Below are 21,292 nucleotides of genomic sequence, written 5' to 3'. Positions count from 1 at the left end.
ATGTAGTTTTGGACCTGTTTTTGTAAGCACAATAACATACATTGATAGACAGTAATGGGCTGAGCCCATGCAAGAGATGATCCATAGAGACCTACACACAATCTGACTATACATATTGCATTATGCTAAAAGGAGAGCTATAACCATGCTACCAGCAATTTGTATGACATAGCATATTTTGTTTAGTCAATATTAGATATATCTGTTTTGCTAAGGTTATTGCAGCATTGTAAATGTCTAACTTAAGAGCAGGACTCTGTTAGTGATTAGGGTGACATGCATAGGTCTAACTTACCAGTCTGCACTGCACCAGGGATTCCAGTCAAGCTTCAGGATGGAGAATTTGCAAGACCTTCTCCTCCCAGGGAAAGAGTTGTAATGGGGGGCTGGGAGAAACACCACCAGTGCTCTGGGCCTTCAGGTGACACTTGGAGGCTAGTTAACTAACTTTCCCCCGCAGGTCGTTCCACCTCTTCCAAATCTCCTTGTGTGTGTGCAGGTTGTTAGCTACAGCATTCACTCTGTCAATTATTCTGGCCCATACTTGCCTTTTCTGGAAAATGGTAGTGTTTTGGACTTGAAAACGGGGATTTCTCCTCCCTGCCATAGTGAATTATTGGGAAAAACTAAACTAGTGGCTAAAATAGGAGGGAGAATCAACTAAATACAGTTTATAAAAAATACAGAGGGAGAGTAACACAGAAAAAAACCTGTCTCTTGTGTGGCTCTTGTGTGGCAATTATTGCATCCAAGTGGTCTCCTGCAGTGTGATGGCAAAGGTTCATGGTCTGAACTAGAATGTGTTTTATAGTGTTTTGCAGGTGTTTACAATTACCAATTTACAACAGTTATGAACTAGTATCATCCAAACAATGGCCACAGCCATAGTACTCAAATGACTGGGTCCCACGATGGTCTCCTACCATCATAAGCCGGCCGCTGACACACCGCCAGCACAACTGTGTGATCTAAATAGGCTTGGCAGGATGCCGCCGTCAAGACGGCGATAGGGTGCTAATTGTCAGCATTCAAGTCTGCCGCGTCGGAAGTGTGCTCCATCGTGGTGGTCTTTAGCTTAGCAGCAATACATCTAAATATGGTGGGTGGGAGACCATCGACGTGACTGTCTTTTCTGGCCCGCTGCTGATGTGACTCAGTGGTAATACCGCCAACATCTATATCAAGCCCTAAGTTTACTAAGGTCAAGGCAAGATGCGTCGTAGAGAGCCCCAGGACAGGAACAGCTCAGTGTAGTAGTGTGTGAGTAATCACAATGGAGGAAGGGTTGTATGGTGAGTACCCGGGTGCGTGACGGGCAGTGCTGATATAGTCTTAACTGCAAAAAAGCTGTTTAATCAAAAAGCTGTAGTGCTTTAAGTTTTGGAGGGGTGAAGAAAGTGAACTCAAGGCGAGTAAGGTAGTCAAGTAATGGTCAGCAGGTGTGCATCAATTTACCATCAGTGTGGGCCACGTTATAAGATAGCTGCTCCATCGCCATCACATGCCAGAGACGCATAAACCACAGAGCAAAAGGTGGTGCTGCACCCTTTTTCAAGGGCAGCGGTTTAAACTGCCTTGCAGCACTCAGCATATGGCTGATGAGTCTCCAGTCAGTGTGTGTCAATGCTTCCAAAGAGAGGGGCCAGATGCCTAATATAACAGTAGTGTATGAGGCAGGAAGCGGGTATCCCACTACACCTTGAAGTTCCCCAAAATCTCTTTCCAGTATGTGGTATGAGCGAGCTGGACTACCAAATGTGGCAAAAATACCCCCTTTCTGTGATGAAGCATCAGTAGAGGGGAGATGTAGCAGAATAGCTGGTGTGAAGGTGAGTCGGGTGTAGTATCACTGGACCATAAGCTTGTAGGCTGTCTCCCGTTGGTATATGTTACAGTATATCTTGGGGATGTCACACCAGAGTCTCCAACTGTTTGGGCGAAATGCCCTCCTTGATGCTATTTTGCTAGTGGGTTTGGTAGAAGTTAGTGTGGGAGCGTAGGGTACTGAAGCACCTGGTAAGGGTTGGAGATCAGGCCCATGGGAAAATTATATGCCTTAACTAGCTTTTTGAAGGAGTATAGGCTTGAATGACCCCTTGAATATTGGAAGGGTATAGTGCTGAGTGGTGCAACTAACAGTACTGCTGTTGTGGCGATTCAGGGAGGTTGAAGTCTGCCTTGCACTCTTCAAAGGGCTTAATTGTGCCCCCCACAAAGAGGTCCCTCACTGTTCTACATTACTCTTCCTCCCAAGGGGATGTCCCTTTGATATCCCCTCAACATGTCTCTTGGGGTCAGGTTGAGTTCACCTTGCCCCTTTCTATATTTTTAATTTATTTCAGGAAGCAGAGACCATGTCTCTTACTCTTGTATTGGCTGCCACAAAATATTATTCAAGTTGTGTCTGATCAACCAGGATTGACAAGCCCCCTTTAAATTGGCCAATCAGAGCATATCTGCCAAGATATACCCAACTTTTTAACCCTTTCATGACCACCAAAACACCTCTTTAAACACAAATTTCTCAGAACAGCTGAACGGATGTACACCAAATAATGGAAAGCACATTTTTGAGTAAAGCTCAAACTTTCTGTTTCATTTGGTGTAATTATCTTTAGCTGTTTTTTATATCACTTCCCAGAATTTCCAATGGGAAAACAACATTTTGGAACCCCACTTTGTTTTCGGCCCAAGCTTGATGGATCATCCTGAAACATTGCAGAAAGAAGCTGAGGTGAATGAATGTTTTGGAAAGTTTAGTGAAGATTTGTCATACAGTGCCGAAGTTATTAGGGAAACAAAAAAACACACTCTTCCTATGGAAATTCTGATCTAAATAAGTTTTTCGAAAATCAGTACAAAAAACATTCAAAGAAAGGAATATGGTGTGCTTGACTGTAGAGCTACTTAAAAGTATTTTGCATCTCTAGAAGAAAAGCTGTGGATGAAATGCATTAGGTTCCTTTTCCCACCTTCAAAGTTATTTCTACCTCTGGTATCAGTACAGCCGGGGTTGGAAAAAATCTGGTCCATTTATCAGACCACTCAACATGAAGTCCATGGCTGAGCTGCATAAAAGGGAAAGGAACTGTATGTTTTACACTGTGGTTAGATAAGCTGTTTCTGTTTGAAGTCATTTTTAGTATTAGTATCGTAAAAACCCTCTTGACTCCACATTTTCAGGCTTCCAGGTGCTCCATCGTATAGAAACCACTCAGACTTACTAATGCTGCAAGATCGAAGTGCCACATGTAACACAGTTAATCACAAGTCACTTCAACAAACATTCCAACATCACCTAAGCATTAAGAATAAGATACTAGATCCACTGAATTTATTCCTCCCAGACAGGATTTATTATGCCCCTCCTATCTCATTGTAAATCCATCATCTCAGCCACCTCCATAGGAGTACCACATAAACAATCTTCAATAGAAACACCTACTCGTATGCAAAAAAATCAAACCCAAAGGTATTTCACATGACATGTAGATATAGGATATGAGGATATATTTGGAAGTGGACATTCTTAGATTGTATACTAAAAAATATCACAGACGATCGACAAGTAATTGAAAACGAGATGACAAAACAATCTAGAACTGACTCCGGAGCTCAAATACTCAAATATCAAACATCTCACTCTGATTAGAATTTAGAAGTTAACTGCCTTCCAATTGCATTCGGGATTACATTTAAAATCTTGAGTTTAATTGACGTAGACATGCAAGAGCATGACAAAGCAATGGTGGCGTCATGGCAAAGCTTTCCACCTGTGAGTAGCTGCCTACTGCCTCTTACCTGTGCTCTCATTTCTCTTTATTTAGTGAGTGAGAGCGTGTGAGTGAGGATGTGAGAGTGGGTGACGTGGTATGACTGAGAATGACCGAGTTAGCAGGAGACAGAGGAAATGTGAGAGTGTGTGAGTGAGAGTGAGAATCAATGATTGAAAGAGGGAGTAAAATAGTCGGCGCTAGTGACCGAGTGAATGTGTGTGAGTGTGTCAGTATATTTGTGAGAGTGAATGAGAGTGAATAGGAGTCGGAATGCAAGAGTGAAGGTGAAGGGGTGGGAATGTGAGTGAGCTAGAATGAGTGAATGGGGAAATGAGTGAGTGAGTGAGCGAGAGTGTGTATGTTTGTATGAGTATATGTTATGCTCACTCAATAGATTTCAGAGCATGTGTTATGCCCCACCACAATCAAAGATCACAAGCCGCTACTGTGTAAAAGAGTACTACAGGAATAATGTTTTAACATAATCTTAAATAAATATGTTTGTGAATCAGCCCGAAACGTCCAATTCCCTTTTAGTAAAAGTGAAAGGACTGCATAGTCCTAATTGTATATGAATGAATATTCCCTGAATATGTTCAGTGTATTCCCATTCACAATGGTTAAAGACTAATTCACAAAGGCATGTAAGAGTATGCAAAAGAATACTACAGGAGTGCTCTTTTATGTATTCTTATCTGCCTTTAAGAATCGCCCCTCTTGTGTTTATTTCACTAAAGATTCTCAAGCCCCGTTACATGTAATCAAGGAAAACATCATGAATCAAAAAGACAATTAAGAACATAGACCACTGTTATCCACTTACAAATTTAACAAGAACAATATCGGTAATCTATTTTCATCATCAAGAGAACCAACTTCTGGAGCTCTCTTTTCCCCTTGCCTGAAGTAATGCACACATTTCAGACTTCAAGCAAGATCAGTTAAGTTTGTTAACTCTCCAGCTTTCATTTTGTATGGCTCTTGTGGTTTTAGAAGCCCACCTTCCCTCTTCTCTTTACTCTCCTCTCTCCACTCTTTCATCTAGCACTTAGTCCCACCCCTTTATTCAAGCCTGTTTTCAGTTTTCCCACCATATTGTGGCCTGTCAACAATTAGGAGTTGTTTTCTCAGCAACATTCAGAACAGTACAATAAATAATACATATTGCACTGCATTTCATGGCTGGGCACTTTCTTAGACTGAAGAACCTTTTCTTTAATAGTGAAAGATTTTTAATGAAAAGTAGAACCGACTCGGAAGCTCAATTGATTGGCAGCTGTCAGTCAATCAAAGGGTGACAATGTAAGTCTCTTTTGGCCATGTCACGGAAATGATGTAATAGGTATGGCTTTGTAACACCAGTTAGCCACAGTGTTTTATTTGCGTTTACAAGAAGAACCCATCTGTAGCTCAAGGGATTTTGTGTCGAATACCACAAAAGAGTTTGTCATAGTCAGAGCATTGTGCGGTAGAGAAGACTAGTTATGTTGTCTGGTAAACATCACTTTTTTCTGCCTGCGGTCTCTGATAAAGTAACATTTTCAAGAGGGTTCAAAGGAAGCACCAAGTTCAAAAAGTTTAATTATGTTATGATTACCAGGTTCTCAGAAATCTCTTACACAATACTGTTTCTTGTACGTTACCTGAATGTGTGGATATCTGAAGGTAATGAACAGAATGCATGAATAGTTCGATCATCACAGGCAACTCCCTGCAGCCTCTACTACATGGCAGTTTGACAACAATGTTTAAGATAGATGAAATATTTTTGCAAACGATTTTCTTTTTAAAAAACGAATGCACATATTGCTCAGTGTTGGAAAGAAGCACATGGGTCTTTACCCTGACAACATATAAATACACAAGCTTAACAAATACAATTTCAAACCTGACAATACCTAAAGTTATAACATTGGTCGACTTTCGGGAGGGAGATGAGTTTTCGCAGGTATAGACTCCACTGTTACTTTTTCCCACCGATGCCACGTGTGCAAACACCAGCTTTGTCATATAGTCACCTTCCTGCTTCCTTTCACAAAATGAATACTCCTACAGTAGGGTAAAAATAAAAACAAATTATGTTTAAAATTATTCATATTGATTATTCCACATCTTTCCAAATACAATGGTTTTATTTAGTGATACAGCCTCTTTTGAGTAATGAGGGCAGTGTATCTGTGTTTACGGTAACTAAGCAGGCGGCATGGGGGTTAAGATGTATACATTTGACTAAACACATTACATCATCAGAGCTAATTTTAGAATTTCTTAAATCCAATGAAGGAACATTCTTTCACTTCAAAGTGCAAACTGGCTTTGGAAATGTAAAGGCAAGGACTCATGGACTTGATTTAGATAAACTGTTCAAAAGGAATACGAGCAGATGTAAACTGGCTGCAAAATCCTAGTCGCAAAGGGTGACTATTATTTTTTTGAAGAGTAAACATTTTGAACAAACCTATGTACAAATAGGTTGGTTTATAAAATTCCAAATCTTACTGGCCATTTTGACTCACTACCACTGTACTCAATCATAGGGGTGGTGGCCTGCGGAAAGCTTTTAGATAATGCATGCAAAGATGTTTTTAAATGCAGTCTGTCTTCTTTAAAAAAAAGTTTCTGTGTTTAAAAAGAAAAGTTTTTCTCTTAGAAAGAGATTAGGAAGAGGTCATGTGGACCACTGGCTATTCCTGACAAACTGTTTCTTTTAATTCAGAAGGGATCCCTTCCCTTTTGCAAATCGGTTACCACATCGTTTGAGATTTCTCTCAGTTTTCAATGTTTTGGGACCTGATTTTGGTCATTAAACATTGATTCATTGCATACCGATTCTGTGAAAGGGACAGCCATATCATGCCTGTTCCAGATACTAACTGAGGGCCTCATTTCGAGTCTGGAGGTCGGACAAGCCGATCGCCGGACTCACGGTGAGGAGACCGCCGCAGAGCTGGCGATCTCCCCACCAGCCCCACTACAAGGTTTCCACTTGGCTGACAGGTACAGGTGGAAATTCAGCCCAGTGGAAGCTGTGCAGCGGCAGTCCTCTCAGCTCCACATGGAGCCAAGGCCAATGCTGTCACACGGGGGGGGAGGCAGCACCCTCGGAATGCACACTGTCTGCAAAGTGCTGCCCATGCCCCCATGTGAACCCCAGCACTGGGTTACCGCCAGCCTTTCCATGGTGGTAAGGGCACCATGGAAAAGCTGGTAGTAAGCAGACTGCCATCAGACTGTTGGGAACCATGTTCCTGGTGGGGATGGTGGTCCGACCGCCAGGATCGTAACATGGTTGTTGGACTGCCACAGTTGCGGTGGTCCAACTGCAAACCTCAAGGGTGGTGTTCCTTGGTCCACAAGCTTCATAATGTTGCCCTTAGCAACCATTCACAATCCCACTTTAGGAGTCTGAAAAAAAACCTAGTGTACATATACTTTTATATTTTTAGGTTACGAGTTGGAGTTGTTTTAAAAAAAAATATTATAAAGTATATATATATATATATATATATATATATATATATATATATAGCAAGACCACAAAGATAATTGCAACGCACTCCGTTGAGCCTTAATCCTTTACTTTTAATCAGTGCATCAAAAACAAAACTGACACGTTTCGACCAACCGGTCTTCTTCCGAGTTTACAAGTCCTTTCACTCTGTTCACTTTTATATTCTCACATAATTATTGCCAATACAGTGCATTCTGGGAATAGTAGTGCCTGACAATATATATATATATATATATATATATATATATATAGCCCAAAGTACAGCATTCTTTGAATGGGGAAACAGTTCAGCCCTCTTCTGCCGTTTGCTTGGTAGTCACTTAATTCACCCACAAGTCAACTAAATGCTGTCTGGAGAGTTGGGCTCTTTGAGTACCTGCATTTCACCACTTCACATCAGCGCAGATCTGAAACTGTGCGAGTTTGCCAAGGGAGCCAAGGGAGACAATAAAAGAGTTCCTGCATTGAGTTCAGTAATGCCTCTCTAGGGATGTAATGCCAAATGTTAATATAGAATGTATGTTGTCATAACCACATATAGAATGTTATTTTTTAAGTTGTAGTTAGTAACAGAAGAAACGTTGAGGACTAGGAGTTGAAAGAGAACGTTGAGGACTAGGAGTTGAAACAGAATAATGTCGATAAATGTTTATATGACATATTATGATCATCTCCTGTAGTCCATGTATCATTACAGCATCTCAAATGTCAGCTACGTGTTTTGAAATGCATTGGCTGTCAATCCCTCATAGGCAACAACTTGCTACCAATTGAACTTTTTAACTTAATGTAACATCTTGGCACCTCCCAAACTCTGATGTGTCCTAGGTGATATTCCTATTTGCTTTAACCTGAGCTGAGCCCTCAGGTTAGCACTTTTTGCCTTTCAAATTTACCACTTTTCAACCATCGCTAAAAAATCTTAGCAAATGCATAAATTTCCCCAAAATATTCCAGGACTGGAGCTGGAATACTAAATAGGCCTCCGGGGGTATTTGGGGGAAAGTTGCTCTTTCCCCATAAATGCTAGGTCTGGGGCTTTGATAGTAATTTTGACCTTCCAATGTCTCCCACGCTCAGCTCAGGGTAAGAAGTACAGACAAGTATCCTGGTGTACACAACACTCTTTCAAAACCTCAGTCATCATACAATGCACTTCTTCTAGCTCTATGAAAGGCATTATCTTACAGCTTCTACAGTAGGGTCCTTGCTACCAATGTCCCTGTACACCTTCAGACAATTTCGAGAGAAAGGACAAAGACTTGAAGGGAAACAGACTTTGGGAAAGGTGTGTTAAGTAATGCCCAAACCAATTTAGTATCTTAATATCAAAGAGTTTCCTTATTTAATGTAAACATTTGTGTTTTTTGTTTACCTTCTGATACTTGGCAGTGTGAAAGATGTTTTTTTTCTAGGGTTAGATATAGACTTTAGTGTCCTTTTGTTTCACACGCTCTGTTTAAATAATCTGTTCCAAGATGGCCATCAATATCACATTTACGTTCACAATATGCCCATCAGCCATTTTGAGGCCTGTCTCCAGGTGATGTCAATGCGTCTACCTCAACAGACTCACGAGTCCGCAGCCTGAATTTCAGCAGGTGTTTTTCTTCTTAACTCAAAGTTGGTGGGTGAAATACGGAGACTAGCCTTAGGTTCTTTTCTGCAAGTAAACTGTTCTTGGTCTTCAGATATGCCATCAGCACTAGGTGACTTTTATATTCGCATTTAAAAGCCTAACTGTGGACAGCTGCACTAACGTATTTTAAAAGTGTACATGTTTATATTGGTGGCGGACATTGTGCCTACCATTGCGAACCTTGTGCCTACTAGAACTGACAGTGTGTTAACCTGGTTAAACAATGTTGAATTATATTTTAGTCATTAGCATGAATTACTAATAGCAGAAATAAAAATGATTTATAATGATTTATGATTAGTTTGTAACATGTGCGCAGAAAAATAAATGCATGTCTTTGTCATGTTTGATGTATTGTTTTAGTCAAGGTTTTCAATTATTCATGAATTGCTTTTACATATACTGATGAGGTATTATTAATAATGAATTCTTAAGTTTGCATATTATGTGTGTTTTATTAATGACTATATTAATGCATTGTATTTCTTGTGTTAGCATATCTGAGCCTGAACTCTTCACATTTGCAGGAGCAGTAAAATGCCAAGTCATTTCTTTTTCTCTAACATGAATTTTTCCACCAGGTTGTTTCACATGAATAGCAGAGAGTTGTATCATATTCTGTGTGCGTTTCCCCCATATACCTTGAATATGGTGCATCAAGAGCTGGAGATTTGCAACCAAGACAGGCACCATTGTTTAACTGTCCGTTCTCACAAGAACTATTGGAACTTTTGTGAGCCATGGAAAGATGTTGGAATGTATCAAGAAATGTACAGAGTTGCTAGTCATTGCAGGTGTCACACGGAAGGAGATGTGATTTCATCCGGACCTGGGAATCTTCATCTTAGGTGCAAATTCAACTTGTCTTCATTTTTATTGGATATTGCCCCTTTTGCATAATATGGAGTCATCAAATGGACCAATCAAACTGTTCAGAGTAATTTTAAGTAGGGAATGGACTTCGACGTTTAGAGGAGAGCCCCTTTGAATCTTGAACTGTTAACTTGTTCCTTGTAACTTTCCTGCTGACCCTACAACTTCAGATTACTTCTGGATCAAGAAGAACCTCTTCCAAGGAGAAGAGCTTGATGCTTGAGAAGGACCTGCCACTCTGCCTTTTGCTTTGCTATACTGGCCTGCTGCTGCTGCTTCCGCCTTAAGAGGGAAAGGACTGGACTTTGCTTTCTGAAATCCTGCTTGCAAAGTTTCTCTAAGGGCTTCGACTGAGCTTTACTCCTGTTAAGAAGTCTCAAGGACATCAAAGACTTCACCTGCCATCACCTGGGTAGCCCTGCTAAGGACCCTGACTGGGTACGTGGTGTCAGTCCGGTTCCTTTGCACTTCGGAGTGAAAGCTGGCTTAAAACCAAGAAAAACCAGGCACACCGATTCTGGACGATGTCAGAACTGGTGCTGCTGCACAACTCAACACCGCTACATGCAACTCGAAGCCAGGGTCCCAGCTGGACTGCTACAACTCTGACCGATGCCGCAGGCCCGACGCCACTGCAGCCTCGCTGAAGTCCCGCGACAACGTGAGTCCTGAGTGCTGTGTCACCAATGTCCATAACACCCGAATCCGATGAGGCACCTGTAGCCCCACGGCGTGACCGGGACCCTGAGAGGTTGCCCCACTGCGTCTTGACCCACCAGATTCATCGACCCCGCTGGATCGTAAGGAACCGATGCCTCGCTCCAAAAACCCATCACCTCCCCTGTTTAGCAGTGAGAAGTCGATGCCGCACTGGATCCAGTGACATCTCACCTCCCTGACTCTGTGCAATGGCGTGCAATGCGGCTCCATGACCGGCGTCAGCCTCCCCGCGAGTGGCATGGAACTATTGGGAATGCCTCCATCAAAGAGGTTGTGATAGCTCCAGTTGGAGCTATTGTATTTGTAACTGTTTTTATTGGGATTTAGGCCCTCATTATAACATTGGCGGTAACTGGTGCCTACCACCATGGCGACGGCTGCCAACATACCATCGCCGTGGCTACCAGCCGCCAACCGCATTATGACCGTAGACGGAATACCCCCAGAAGGCTGGTGGTATTCGGTCGATGGTCATGGCGGCTGACGGCGGTAAGGTGGCGCAGCTGCCAGCACCAGCGCCACAGCAGCAAAACACCACCTACTGTATAATGTTCCATGATACGGCCTGGCAGTGTTTTGCTGGCGGAAGCAGCTCCACGTCCCATCTCCTGTCAGAGGACTCCCTGCAAGCGAGAGGGGGGTGGGGGGTGTTGTGTGTGTGGGGGTGTGTGTGTGTCTGTTTTTGTATGCGTACATGCGGGTGTGAGTCACGTGGAATGAATGTGTGATGCAATGTATGTTAGTGTGTGTTGCGGTGTGTGGGAATGTATGTGTGCATGCGTGTATGGATGTGGGTATGCGTGTGTGTATGAGTGTGGAAGTATGCGCATGTGGGTGTGTAATTGTGCAGGGAGGGAGGGGGAGAGTAGAGCAGGATTCTGGGGAGGGGGAGGTGGCGGGGGAGACCCCTATCAGTGCCAGGGAAGGAATTCCCTGGCACTGATAGTGCCTACCATCATGGTTTTTGTGGCGGTAGGATTGCCACGAAAACCATGGCAGTAGGTGGGGTCATACCCACTATTTATCCACAAGTTCCAGTTGTTAGTACAGAACAGCATATTGCAAGCCCAGTCATGAATTAAGTAATGGCAAGTACAACAGTGATTCAGATGAAATCAACACCTAATATGACAGTACCAGTGCAAATTTGAATCAGACACAGACAATGCACATGTATTATCCAGCGCCGTCAATTCCAAATATTGCCCCGAATAATCAGACAGACTTTCAGTACAGTACTAACAGGTCAAAATGTAGGATTGTCCCCTTGTGTGCTTCAGGTAATACTGGGAATAGCCTCCAAACTCCAAATTCAGTATCTGTAGTGGTTCCAGCTATGACACCAATGAGAATTGCAAATCCCAACCAGATGTTAGACCGATCAGGTCCAATAATAAATGTGAGATGTTCCCCAGGAACTCCAGTTACACCCATGTTCTACCCAGAACAGATTAAAAGTGTCCCATGTGATAATCTTCAGAACATGACACAGGGAAACATTAGTTTGCAGGGATTTTCAGCACAGCAATTGCCTGAGTGGCTAGCTAGTTTGAGTGGAGCAACAGGTATGGTAAACAATAGTGGCAGGAAAGAAGAGACCCCAGAGAGACACAGGGCAGTGAATGTGCCAAGATTAAAATTAGAATTAAATGAATTAATTGAGGGAACCCTTAAGCTGGAAGGATTGGATACGTACGATGACGAAGAAGTGCGCTTCATGTGTAAAGAAGTCACAAACCGTGCAGGACAAACTTATGAGAAATTAGTGGAATTGACTGAAAAATATCATGTGGATTTAGAGAAATCAAAGCCTTCAAGACGGAGTTAATGATTAGAGTTTAGTTCCAAAGACATTGTAAAAATGAGGTCACCCAGCATGAGAATGCACATTAAAGAATGAATTCTGAACATTTGAACAAGGGGAGCATTGGATAAATGGGAAGAATGATGGGCAAAGAAAAGAGATCAAAAGAAAGCAAAGCAGAATTTGCCTCCAGCTGGAGCAAAGCAAGCTGAAGAGAGTGTAATAATGCTACCAATGCAAGAGATACCAGGTGTAGATTATGTGCATCTCCTGTGGAGATACTGTCATTCACAAATGCTTACCTGAGATTAAAAGCAAAACCTATAGAGTGGTACAAGCAAACAGAGAGGCTTGTGAAACTGTGTCTGTGGGAGGATTTGAACACTTTATTTGACATTGTGGTTCCAGTCGATTTGTGGGTGGAGTGCAAGCGGAGTGTGGACTGGCCAACTTGTGAACCGCTGAGAGATCCAGTAACATGCTCCTGTCTGAAAAGCTGATGAAAGGATATTACAAAGTGATTGAGTTCTTAAAGAATAAAGTTTCCCAAAAGATTTTGAGATGGACTGACAGGACAGCACAGAAAACAAAGGAGTTGATTCATGCTTATTATAAGGAATGAAGTCTGAAATTAGCAACATGATCCAGAATCATTTGATTTGTTGCCAGAATAAATCTATCAATGAAGTGCTGCAGTTGAAGGAAAAAGCGATGGTGTTGCAAATAAAGTTTGCTTAGGCTTGAACTCAGAGCCCGCAAGTGATGGTGAAAACTGGTGGAATGCAAGGCGTGCAACTGCAGGGTAACAACGTGCCTCAGTTTAGAGGTAGAGGATGTGGAGTTTGAATAGACCAGAGTGGTAATGTGGTTGATGTTCAGTCAAGGAAGAAGTTGAGTCCATGTCATGCTTGCAGTAGGTTCAGGCATTGGAAGTGGGAGTGTCTGTACAGTAATGTAATAATTTGGTGCAAAATGGAGGTGTTACACTGACTGTGGCCAATAGTCAAGTTCAAATGCAGAGAACTCAAAGACCCCAAATTCAAAATGTAACTGTGCTACTAGAGTAAAACAAGTGCAGGTTCTACGACAGATTCAGGTTCCTCAAGACCCAATGCAACAGTAGCAAGTGATGGTTCCTCAGCAAAACGTGAATCAGAGAGCAAATGCAACTGTGAATCAGTTAATCACACAATACCCATTGATTGATTTCAGTGATGATGAAGTCACCGAAACATACAATAGTGAGTTTAGATGAGGAAAAATGTGTACTGGCTGCAACCTTAGAGGTAGATCAGTGTAGTCTTTTTGTAAATGCCAATGCTATGGAACATGATGTGTCATTCCTGGCTGACCCTGGAGCAATGCATTTCACTGTCTGAACTGCTGAAGTGCCAAAAATGCTCTTGTCAGGAAGGAAAGTGCAGGTGGTAGGAGTAGTGAATCAGCAGTTAACCAACCCAATTACAGAACATACCTCAGTTAAAATAGTGTAATTTGAGGATTTACATCAATTTGTGGTTTGTGATTCAAGTCCTGTGAGCTTATTAGGACGTGACCTATTGTGCAAATTAAATTGTTCCATTAGTTGCAGTCATAATGGAATAGCAATTCAGACAAATAGTGATGATAAAAAGTCCGGCACAATTGATTAAATATATCCTCTCATTTCATTGTTCCCAATGATGACAGTTAATGATTTGCCTGAAGAGATGCAAGGAACAGTAATGGTGAAGGTTTGGGATTTTCCAGGGAAACATATTGGACTCATCAGAGGAGTTGAGCCAGTTAAAACAACAATAAAGCCAAATGCAGTGTTTCCATAATCCCGCAGTATAATATGGCTCCAGAATTACTTCTGTGATAATACATTTTGTGAGCAGGTAGTCTTGAAGGAAGTAATGGGAAGCCCATGTAATTCTCCTATTATGGGACTGCAGAAGCCCATTGGAAAATACTGCATAGTCCAAAATTTAAGAAAGGTGAACAAAATTGTCGTTCCCTGTTGTCCTGTGGTACCGAATCCGGCTGTGATTTTGTTTCAGATCCCTTGTGAAGCAGAATGGTTCTCTGTCATTTTCTTGAGCCAGGCTTCTTTTTCTGTTCCACTCCATGAAAAATGTCAGTACTTATTTTCATTTAAATTCAGAAGTCGTGTAGATTCCTGGTGTTGTACTCCTCAGGGGTATACAGAGTCACCATCCATTTTCAATCAGATCTTGTAAAAGAATTTAGAGTCCCTGATCATGACATTTCATTCATCCCTACTTCAGTACATTGACGATTTGATGGTCGCATCAAACACACCTGAAACCTGTAGGAGAGATACCATTGCCCTGTTGAACAATTTAAGTGAGAATGGGCATAACGTTTCCATGGCAAAATTACAGTACTGTCAGAGAGAAGTGAAATATTTAGGTCATCACATAGAGAAGGGAGCAAGGAAGGTGTCCGAAGTGAGAATTTCAGAAATTATGCAAATTAAACCACCAGTGACACTGAGGGATGCCGGAATGTTCTTCGGAACGGTCGGCTACTGCCGCCAGTTGATCCTGAATTTTTTAATGATTTCCAAGCTCTAGCAAAAGTTGACACACAAGGAGGTGTCTGATCCAGTACCATTCGATGAAAGCCTTCTCCAAGATGAGAGAAAGCATGTGCGAGCCCCAGCTCTGGGAATGTCTGATTACAATAAATGTTTTTCATTGTTTTCCCACGAACATGATAGTTGGGTATTTTCTGTTTTGACACACTTACATGGAGGAGTCAAAAGACCTGTGGAGTATTTTTCATCTACACTGGATCCCGTAACTGCTGCTCTGCTGTTTAAAAGCTGTGGCTTCTGTAGGTGTCAGCAATAGACAGTGCAAAGGCATTGTCATGGGTCATCTCTTGTACCTCTCTGTCGAGGTCCTTTGGACCCGAACTAAAACCCAATAATTGACCAATGCTCAATTAACCCATTATGAGTTTGCAATCCTTGGTTTGCCAAATGTTAATATCAAAAGATGTACTACTTTGAATCCTGCAGTGCTCTTGCCTGTGAATGTTCACAATGTTAGTGATGAAAATGAAGTAGAAAATTACTGTCTCAATGTGACTGAGCTATGCACCAAACCTAGACCCGATATTCAAGATACCCCATTAGACGAAAATGACTATATCATGTTTGTTGATGGCTCCTGGTGGAGAGAGAATGAAAGAATTCTGAGAGCTGGTTATGCAGTTTCCACAGTCTCAGGAGTGATACAAGCTTCATGGCTTCAAGCAGTCATTTCAACCAAGTCGCCAAAACAATTGCGCTTCTGAACAGCTCAGAGTGACCATTTTCACTGATAGTCAGTACAGGTTTGTTCTGGTTCACAACTGTGGACAGTTGTGGTCCCAGAAATGCTTTCTGACCTCTTCTGGATCACCCATCCTAAATGGTGAAATAATAAATCAGTTATTGAAAGCATTACAAATATCAGTAAAAATTAAAGTTGTGAAATACTCAGCACAACCAAAGTCAAGTGACTTTGCCTCATTGGCAATGTCTTTGCTGATAAAGTAGCTAGATACTGCACTCTCCATTGCACGTTCTTTAATGAGGAATGGAGTGATGGAAGTAGCACTAGTGAGAGAAACAAAGCTTCTTTGTGACAACGTTGATACCTGGGAAGAGGTTTCAGGATAAAGTTACTGAAGAGGAAAGAAGAGGTTGGAGTAGAGCAGGTTGTGTTCAGAGAAATGAAGATGATATTTGGGTTTCCAGTGAGGGGAAAGCAGTGTTGCCAAATCGTTTGTTGTCATCAATGGCAAGGTATTACCATGGGCAAGCACACATTGGCAGGGATACCATGATAAGAAAATTCAGGCAGACATGGTATAACCCCAGATTTAGCTTGGTTGCAGACGTTGTGTGTCACAGACGGGTAATGTCAGTATATGAATGGCGGAAATGCACTGTGGTTAACCTGAGTCACATAGGTAGATCGGGAGTCCTGTCAACTGAAAGCAAATTGATTTCATTGAGATGCCTGTGTGCAATGGATTGAGGTATGTGTCGGTGATGGCATGTGCCTTTTCACAATGGGTGAAATCTTACCCAACTGGCAGGACTGATAGCCTCACTGTTGCAAAGCTTCTGTTAAAGGAGCTGATCCAAAGGTTTGGAATCAGACCAAGGATCTCAGTTTAACGTAAAATTGTTGTGTGCAACATTTCAAACTGTGCAAAGACTGCACTGTAGTTAAAGACCAGATGTTGGACATGACAGCCTTAGGGTGGTCACCCCAAACATTTTGCCTGCCTCCCTCCACTTTTTGGACACTGTTTTGCTGGTTTTGAGACTCTGCGCACTTTACCACTGCTAACCAGTGCTAAAGTGCATATGCTCTCTCCCTTTAAACATGGTAACATTGGATCATGCCCAATTGGACTATTTAATTTACTTAAAAGTCCCTACTACTGTGCACTATATGTGCCCAGGGCCTGTAGATTAAATGCCACTAGTGGGCCTCCAGCACTGGTTGGTCCTCCCACTTGAGTAGCCTCTTAACCTTGTCTCAGGCCTGCCATTGCAAGGCCTGTGTGTGCAGTTTCACTGCCAATTCGACTTGGCATTTAAAAGTACTTGCTAAGCCTAAAACTCCCCTTTTTCTACATATAGGACACCTCTAAGGTATGGCCTAGTTAACCCATAGGGCAGGGTGCTGTGTGGGCAAAAGGCAGGACATGCACCTATGTAGTTAACATGTCCTGGTAGTGTAAAACTCACAAATTCGTTTTTAAACTGCTGAGAGGTCTGCTCCCTCCATAGGCTAACATTGGGGCTGTCGTCATATATTGTTTGAGTGGCAGCTGCTGATCTGAAAGGAGTAGGAAGGTCATATTTAGTATGGCCAGAATAGTGATATAAAATCCTGCTGACTGGTGAAGTTGGATTTAATATTACTATTTTAGAAATGTCACTTTTAGAAAGTGAGCATTTCTCTGCACTTAAATCTTTCTGTGCCTTACAATCCACGTCTTGCTGGGTTTAGTTGACAGCCCCTTGTGCAGTCACTCAAACACACCCCAAACACAGGATACTCTGCCTTACTTGCATACATCTGCATTTCGAATGGGTCTTCCTTGGCTGGGAGGGTGGAGGGCCTGCTATCACACAAAGGACTGCCACACACCCTACTGGGACCCTGGCAGACAGGATTGAACTGAAAGGCGACCTGGTGCACTTGTAAGCTACTCTTTGAAGTATCTCCCACTTCAAAGGCACATTTGGGTATATAAACAGGGCCTCTGCCCCTTCCAACTCAGAGACTTCCTGAAGAAGAAACTTGTAACCAGAACCTGCATCCTGCCAAGAAGAACTGCCTGGCTACACAAAGGACTCACCTGACTGCTTTCTGTGAAGGACTGCTGCGTTGCTGTTGCCCTGCTGCCTTGCTGCTCCCTGGCTGTGGTGAAGAAGTGCTCTCCAAAGGCTTGGATGGAGCTTGCCTCCTGTTCCCTGAAGTCTCAGAACCAATAAGACTTCTCTCTTGCAACTGGACTCCTTGTGTGGCGAAAATTCGATGCACAGCTTGCAAAAAACGATGCAAAGCCTGCCATGCGGTGAAAAATTCACTGCACGGCAAACCCGAACGCTGAAGCACTTGTGAGTTCGCTCCACAAGCCCATGATTCCACGCACAGACTCCAGGGCGTTCGAAAACCCAGCAACCTGAAGAAGATCCACAACCGAGCGCCGGAAATCGACGCACAGCCGTCCCTGCGTGGAAACCAAATGACGTATCACTGTGTGTGGCCCGAGAAATCGACGCACACTTAATTTGTTTCCATGCTTCTCCTCTGCGGCCCATTGCAGAGCTTTTTCACGCAAACCAGGTACTTTGTGCTCAAAAGAGCCTTTGTTTGCTTTAAAAATACTTAAGTGCATCTTTGATCGTTTTGACCTGCAAATTTCCAGATAAATATTATATATTTTTCTAAACACTGTGTGGTGTATTTTTGTGGTGCTATATTGTGTTACTGTATGATTTATTGCACACATACTTTACACATTGCCTTCTAAGTTGAAAGCACCATTCCAGGTGATCTTAGTGACTACAACAGACGTGAAGTGTGTTGTTCTTCCGAACTGAGTTAATGCGAGCTATACACAAAAAGTTCCAATTCCTCTTGAAGATACATTGCCTGTTCCTCTAGGGCCAGAATCAGCGAGTGAAGGATCCAGGTCAGTCAAAGCGTGAGGACTGGAAAGGTGGCTGTCACAGAACCTGCACAAGCTGGTGAAAGTCTGAGCGTGTCAAGAGCAATCGGAGGTGCAGGAGAGTCAAGTCTGAGTCTGTCAACTCCTGCTAGCTCAGAGAATGTTAAAAATCCAGTTGTGCCTGAAACGAGAACTGTGAGAGGAGACCAGTGACCCATAAAAAGTCCAGACCCAGTTACAGATGTGCTTCTAACTATAACTGAAGTAGCTGAACAGTCAGATCTAAGTGACAGTGAAAACTGTGCTGCAAGGAGATCAAAAAGAAAAAGAGTGCCACATTGCAGCTACTCAGCACCTGAACGGACAAATTCACTGCTAATCAACAGGAGAAGGAGTTTATTGCCTTTCGTTTCGACAGTGCGGATTCAGCTGAATATTCTGGAATTTTAAATTGCGCTCGAAATGAACTTTGAAATTTCATTGCCAATTGATGAACAGCATCTGCTGGAAGTGCTAGTTAGTGATTACCAGACAGCAATTTATTAAAGACTTCTTTTGAACTTTGGGAACATGTTAGTAGAAACTTGATAAACTTTCTAGAAAATCAAGAACTGCTGAAAATAAGTGCAAAAAGACTTTGAAGTATTTTTGATTTTGTTTTTGCCTTGCTCACTTTAAGAAAAAAACATTTAAAAGCTGCTTTACATTCTGATTTTGTTTTTGTTATTCATTTTTGAATTTGGTATTTTTGGCCTGGTTCTAGACAAGTGATGAATCCGGATCAAGATAAACAGAGTAAGTAAATGTTTGTGTGTTTAGGTTTAGCAATAGTGTATGTGATTGTGAGCATATTGGTGATTGCTGGATTGAGGGTGTCTATGGAAGACAAAGTTGAGAGCACAGTTACACCAGTGCCTGAGGAGTCATATACCAAACAAGATCAATTGTATGAGGATGATAGGTTGCTTCAAATGAACAGCTAAAAGGGAGACATCTTCTAATGTATACTACAGATTTCTGTGAGAATACATTGAAACTATGGAAGTGCGTGATTGTTATGTGTGTACACAGATAACTTCATCTGTGCAGGAAGGAATCACATACCATAGTCTGCCTTTGACATTTGTGGTATTAGTTGAAGTTTGCTATTAACATGTCTATATAATCAAGAGTATGTTCAATATTTCAGTTCTAATTTTGACCTAATCTTTTCCTTAGTGCCTATTAACCAGCATCTGAGTAGTACTGCTAAAACTAAATACATTGACATAGTGGAAGGTTTCTTTGATCCAGCGCTAACCTTTGGCACTGCTTAAGCTCATAAGAATAATTTAACCTACATTCTCACACAAGTTGAGAAAGATTTCATTAATCAAGTAGGGGACAGGAGAAAAACAATAAAAACCAAAATAGAAAAAGGAATAGTTACAGGATTGGCAGAAAAATGCTACACATCTTACAAGTGGTGATGCACAAGGACGCTTATCTCTGGATTGACAACATGTAGGGAAGATATGTATATATAGGCCGCAGTAAAGGACTGACACAATCTTTGTAGGGACTAATGAATGTTGACGTGTTTTTGTTTAGAAGTGTTTTGAACTTTATGTTAAATAGACAGGACCCTGCCATACCAAGTGTTTATTTCATTTGTGGGAAAAATGCCTATTACAAGCTGCCAAAAGGCTGATATGGTACATGGTATGGTACATGTTACTTAGGGGTAGTTGTTCTAAAAAATCTATCACATGGACAATTATGAGTTTGGAAATACTGACTTAACTCTAGGACAAGGAGAAGAGCAAGTGCAGCTGAGATTATAGGATATATATTTGGTGCCATTATTCCGTCAGTGGATGTGATCTTGAATGATATCAAGCTTAGAAAGTTGACAAGTATTCAGGATAAGATGTCCATTGATTATGCAGGTGCCATGCTTATGGTGGACGCAGAAATGGTTTTGATGAGATAAATGGTTTTGCAAAACCATCTTGTATTAGATATCTTTTTGGCTAAGGAAGGTTAAGTCTGCAAAGTTTTAAAGGTGCAACATTGTAGCATTTTCATTCTGGATAACAGTAAGGAGATAAGGAAAGGCATATCAAACATGATAAATGTGAAAAATGACCTGAAAGGTCTGAAGTAGACAAATATCTAGGAGACAATAGGAAAAGGATTTGCAGATGTTTGATCATGGTGTGGAGATCTAGGACAAGGAACTGTGAGGATGATCAGGAGACCTTTGCTGATTGTGACATTGGATGCTATAGTTGCACTTGGATTTTACAGATTTTGAAAAGTGCAAAGAGCTGAGAATGAACAGAGGAGGGAAGAGACTGTAATGGAGAAAATGAGAAGCAGTTGTTTCAAGAACCTGAAAGGAATTGAGAATTTTAGTAGACCAAGGCCCTTACGTTATCAAACAACTAGGCTTTGAGTTGTCTCATTGCAAATGAGTGTCCTTTTTGTGACAGCATATTTTTCCGTCAGAAGAGTGATTGTTGGAGCGAAACGTGAAGTAATACTTAATGGCACAGAAGTCAGCACTAGTCAACTTTTATATTTGGATTTAAAATCCTAAAGGTAGACAGCTGTATTGATATGTTTTTTAAAAGTGCATATATTTATGTTGGTGATCGAAATAGTGCTCAGAATGAACAGAGGAGGGAAGAGACTGTAATGGAGAAAATGAGAAGCAGTTGTTTCAAGAACCTGAAAGGAATTGAGAATTTTAGTAGACCAAGGCCCTGACGTTATCAAACAACTAGGCTTTGAGTTGT

At 41.8% G+C, this 21,292-nt stretch overlaps 1 protein-coding gene across 1 annotated transcript in view; it reads right to left on the bottom strand.

Moving 5' to 3' along the window:
- FLT3 (fms related receptor tyrosine kinase 3) overlaps positions 1-21,292 on the bottom strand; it is a 519,185-nt gene that overhangs the window by 184,617 nt on the left and 313,276 nt on the right. The window contains exon 8 of the mRNA XM_069202208.1: positions 5,675-5,825. Coding sequence (XP_069058309.1) covers positions 5,675-5,825 — 151 coding nt within the window. The remainder of the gene's footprint in view (positions 1-5,674; positions 5,826-21,292) is intronic.

The sequence above is a fragment of the Pleurodeles waltl genome, chromosome 8 (genome assembly GCF_031143425.1).
Source record: "Pleurodeles waltl isolate 20211129_DDA chromosome 8, aPleWal1.hap1.20221129, whole genome shotgun sequence".
In the NCBI taxonomy this organism is placed as follows: Eukaryota; Metazoa; Chordata; class Amphibia; order Caudata; family Salamandridae; genus Pleurodeles; species Pleurodeles waltl.
This window is presented reverse-complemented; position numbering and strand designations above follow the sequence as displayed.